The sequence below is a fragment of the Nicotiana tabacum genome, chromosome 12 (assembly GCF_000715075.1).
Source record: "Nicotiana tabacum cultivar K326 chromosome 12, ASM71507v2, whole genome shotgun sequence".
In the NCBI taxonomy this organism is placed as follows: Eukaryota; Viridiplantae; Streptophyta; class Magnoliopsida; order Solanales; family Solanaceae; genus Nicotiana; species Nicotiana tabacum.
Genome location: NC_134091.1, coordinates 115647166 through 115651684, shown reverse-complemented (window position 1 = coordinate 115651684; position 4519 = coordinate 115647166). Strand labels below are relative to the sequence as shown.

Here is a 4519-nt window from a genome sequence, read left to right as displayed (position 1 = left end):
TGTTGCCTATGGACAGACAGTCAACATTGCTAAAATAGAACAGTCCGGTGCATTAATCTTCCGCTATGCGCGGGGTCTAGGAAAGAACCGGATCACAAGGGTCTATTGTACGTAGTCTTACCCTGTATTTCTGCAAGAGGCTGTTTTCACGGCTTGAACCCGCGACCTCCTAGTCACATGTCATTGCTAAAATAGGAAACTTCATAAAGATGCACGAGAATATTCTTAGAAGAATTCTTCTGCTTTACTTCTTAGTTCTTGTTAAACAGGATCAAGATTGGAGTGTAAAAGTTCATTGCACTATTAGTGCATGTAACTTAAATCTTTTCATATTGGCCTAACATCATGACAACTCTTACCCTAGTGACATACACAGACCAGAAGAGGCCTAAAATTTAGGACATTACTGAACAAACAAAAAAAAAAAATGTAATAAAATAAACCTTAACATTTACTCATTTGATAATTGGAGACCCCTTCACCCCTGCCCCCCTCTGCCAAATGCAACAATGTTTTAAATATGTAAGCTAGCAGTACTATGTATTTATTCAAAGTGTCAACAGAAAGTACAGAAAAAATCATCACCAAATTGAATTTATAATAAATGTCCAAAGACTAAACATCAAATAAGAACATGCTGGGACCCTAAAGGTATGAAATATATACATACCCTACCATGATCATGACACATTTTTATAGTAGTAATCCCAACTGGCTCTCCTCTCTTTTGTATTCTCTATTCACAGGGAAAAATAACCATAATTTCAATCAAACTGGAGACAAATATCAACATCTCAATGTAGAGACTATTAATACCCTTCTTTCTATTCAGAAGACGTGTCTTCCCTCCTCGATTGCCTCTGGTGGTGTCGTTTGCTGTGATGGCGCTGGACGCCACCAAAGGTCACGGGGTCAAAGCCTCGGAGACGGTCAGCTTCCTTAGGATCAATTACACATTCAGATAGAGGTACATTGTATCGAGTCCGGTCATAGCAGTATGAATATTGCAAGTACTTCTTTCGGAAGCTCTCCATTTTTCTTCTTTGATCAGGGGATATACTAGTTGGAATGGATGCAGAATTAGGGGTTGTGTCACATTTTGGTGACAATTCAATTGGATCAACTGCACATCCATGAAGGATAAAGTCGGAAAACTTGGCGACATAAGGGGCATATTTGTAATTGACTTTGTATTTGCCCCCATTGGTAGCCCAACTAGAACCATCCCATATTGTAGCATACAAAGACATTGGCTTAGAAGGGAAGTCCCCACCCATTGCTTTTGTCCTCTTGATCTCTCTTATGGGGATATTATCTACATAAAAGCTGCAACAAAATGCACAAAACACACAAATCAAACAAAATATAATCAGTGTTTGGATTACCAAACTCCACTAATACATGTCAGTGTTAAAAAACTGGTAGTTTCATACCATAAGAGTGAACAGCAAGAGGGACTTCTAATAGTTAAGTACTCAAGCCAAGAACAAATCCAGGAAATGTTGCTCAAAGTTTTACTGAGTTATGTACCTAACCCCCCCCCCCCCCCACCCACAACCTCCCAGCCAAAAAGGGCAGAAAAGAGAGATTCCCTGCATTCTGAAACAGTGGACCAAAGGCAGAAGTAGAAATCATTTAAAAAGTCTTGCAGAAAGGAAGGTAAGAACTACAGTGACAAAAAGCAAGCCTGCCCGTGATATGGATAAGGATGAATTTTCAAGCTACACACTAATTCAAGTTCTGATTTTTCCTCTAATTGGTCCTTAATCTGAAAAAACACAAAAACAGAATCAATCAAAAGTGTTGTATAGATTAAGGTGGTGTGTGGTTGTTACGTTTGACTAGAAGGGTTATATAAGAGGAGAATACTAGTCACTGTAATAAGATGCATAAGGTTAGAGTTGAATTAAAGCCACTGGCTTTAGTACCACCACAAAAAGAAAATGGATAACACTGCATTAGCAACATGGCACATCTAATAGGAAGTATTTAAATCAAAATCACGAAAAACATCCTAGGTGAGGCCTAGTTGTCAACTAAACTAGAAAGGCTATAACGGTTTTAATCCCAATAGAGACAAAAAGAACACAAAAAATAAAGGGTAGTCCGGTGCACGAAATATTCCGCATTCACGCAGGGTCCGGAGAAGGGCCGCACCTTCAAGGGGTGCGATGTAGGAAGCCTACCATGATGCAAGTATCAGTGGCTTATGCTATCCGAGACACTTGTTTTAGTGGTATACATTTATATTTTTTGAAAAAAATTAATTAAAAGGGGAGAGCTGTTTCTGGTGGAATTAGGTACTTACATGATCTGGCTCTCAGTCCACAAGATGCTATATTGATGAAAATCTTCAGAGGGATCAAACCAGAGTCCATATCTTTCTTCTCTGCCAACATTTGTGCTACCATTCCCATATATATTAGTTTGAATCCTCCATTTTTTTGCTCTTATATTTCCCAAGAACTCAAAGTCAATTTCATCATGGTTCTTCTCAAACATGTCGCCGTTAGACATCTGTCATCATTTAAATAGTAAAAAAAAATTTTAAAAAATGAAAGTTGCAGGATAGTACTTTATGTAACACTGCAATCCAATTACTTATCAAAGCAATAACACTATACTGAAGTCTTTTAAAAACCAAAATGAGAATTTTGATTCATCAAATAATCAGATTCTGAAATTTACAGTTTCTGAAAGGTGGTGAAAATCAGTCTGAAGGGTAAAAAGAAGGAAATAAAGGGGATTAATCTAGGAGACCTTCCACTATACTTGTCTTCCTCTTTTTCCTTTTTGGTAATATGATGGTATGTTTACCCAACTTCAGGAAAAATGTAATTAAAAAACCAGAATCATCAAGAACCCATATGAGCATGCTTGCCATATTATTTATTTATTTTTAATGATTGCGGTGTCCAGGCCAACTTAGGACGTCTCAAAATTTTTATTAATATATTGTTGCCAAGTAACTCTGTCTAACAAAACTTGCACAAATAAAAGAAGACCTCATTGCACCCAAACCTTTCACCTATGAAATCCTAAACTAAATAATATCCGCTATATAAATAATCTTTTATATTTATATTAGAGTATAATTCTGACTATTTTCACTTGACCGTCGTCAACCTTGCATTATTCTCATTCTTTATCAAGAACTAGAGGATGCCAAACTTTGCCAAGCTCAAACTTCCCAACACACCATAAAAAAATATAAAATCTTAATGCAAAAACCATCAAGAATTTTCCTTTTCTTAATTTTGAACTAAATAAACAAAGAATCGATCAGTTATTACTTACATAAAATGCAACAACCACTCCAGCAGTGTAATCTGCTGGTAACTTAATAGAAGCACTGAAGTAGCCATGAAGGTAAAGATCTTGAGACACAAATCCTGCTCCTGTAATTCATCCATTTAATTCCCAAACAATAAAATTAGTTTAATTTCCGTGAACAAAAAAAATGTTAAGCAAAAACTACTCCCTCTCCGACACTATTTCAGTATTAGTCTGTTTCAAAAATAATAACAGGTTTATAGTCACACAAATAATATTACACATTTAATATTACATTAGTACTAAACTAGTGCTACAAAATAAAGCCAAAAGAAGAAATGAACCTGTTCTTTCATCTAGAGAAAGATGAACTGACTTTCCATCTTCAAGAACCATAAGATTATCATGGCCAAAGAGTTGTGAGTACCCTTCGTCAAACGGTAAAGTTTGGAGCTGTTTTGAAGACCCACAAACTAATACAAGAAAAGAGCATAATATGAAAATTTCCAGACGAAAATTCACCATTTTGTTTTTGGTCCCTTTGGTTGAACAGAAAAATAAGTAGTAGCTTTAAATGAGTTATTACAGGGTTTTGTGGGTGTTTCTTTCAAGTAGAGTCGTACTATATAAGCAAACGAGAGAGAGAGAGAGAGAAGAACCAAAGACAAAAGGGAAGGTTTTTTATGAGCTGTTCATACCAAGTGGACAAAACTTTCAGTTGGAATTGGGAAAGAGAAACGACAAAAACATATAAAGAAGAAGAATTTATTGTTTTTCTTTTTATTTCAAATTAAGTGGCTAGTGAAAAATGAAGAGAAAATATAAACAAAAATATTATACACAAACAAAACTAAAGAAAGCAAAAGAATGGATTTTCTTTTCTGTGGTTGGTTTGATTGGAGAGATGATATAGCAAAAAAGAAGGGAAATTTGCATCCTTTTTGGCTTAAGGAGTTAAGGTTATAAGGTGACAAGTGGAGTAATACTGTTTATCTTTTGTTTTTTCTTTTATTTCCTCTTTGTCTATGCAAAGAAAAAGAGGGACAAAAATGATTAAAATCTTCATGAGCTTTTTTTTCTCGATATATATTCATAGAGGAATATACTTTAATTAGGAGCCACCAGAATGGTTTATTTATTTCACATTAATTTACTGATATAGATAGTGGTGGCAAAATGAATAAAAAAATATATTCATCTATATTATCCATTGAAATATGGGTTGGATAATGAAAATTTTAAAAAT

At 35.1% G+C, this 4519-nt stretch overlaps 1 protein-coding gene across 1 annotated transcript; it reads right to left on the bottom strand.

The window, feature by feature from the left end:
• Positions 1-567: 567 nt before the first annotated feature.
• On the bottom strand, positions 568-3958 carry LOC107815234 (putative xyloglucan endotransglucosylase/hydrolase protein 27). The gene is made up of 4 exons (XM_016640789.2): positions 3618-3958; positions 3298-3398; positions 2309-2517; positions 568-1326 (listed from the first exon to the last, which is right to left on the bottom strand). Exons 1-4 carry the CDS (start codon positions 3796-3798, stop codon positions 825-827), a joined length of 993 nt encoding a protein of 330 aa, XP_016496275.1. The 5' UTR covers positions 3799-3958; the 3' UTR covers positions 568-824.
• Positions 3959-4519: the final 561 nt, after the last annotated feature.

Coding starts and splice junctions, on each gene's coding strand:
- LOC107815234 (XM_016640789.2), bottom strand. CDS start 3,798: ATGGTGAATTTTCGTCTGGAAATTTTCATATTATGCTCTTTTCTTGTA. Junction 3,399..3,617: donor TTCTCTAGATGAAAGAACAG/GTTCATTTCTTC, acceptor GATGAATTACAG/GAGCAGGATTTGTGTCTCAA. Junction 2,518..3,297: donor GAGTGGTTGTTGCATTTTAT/GTAAGTAATAAC, acceptor AAATGATGACAG/ATGTCTAACGGCGACATGTT.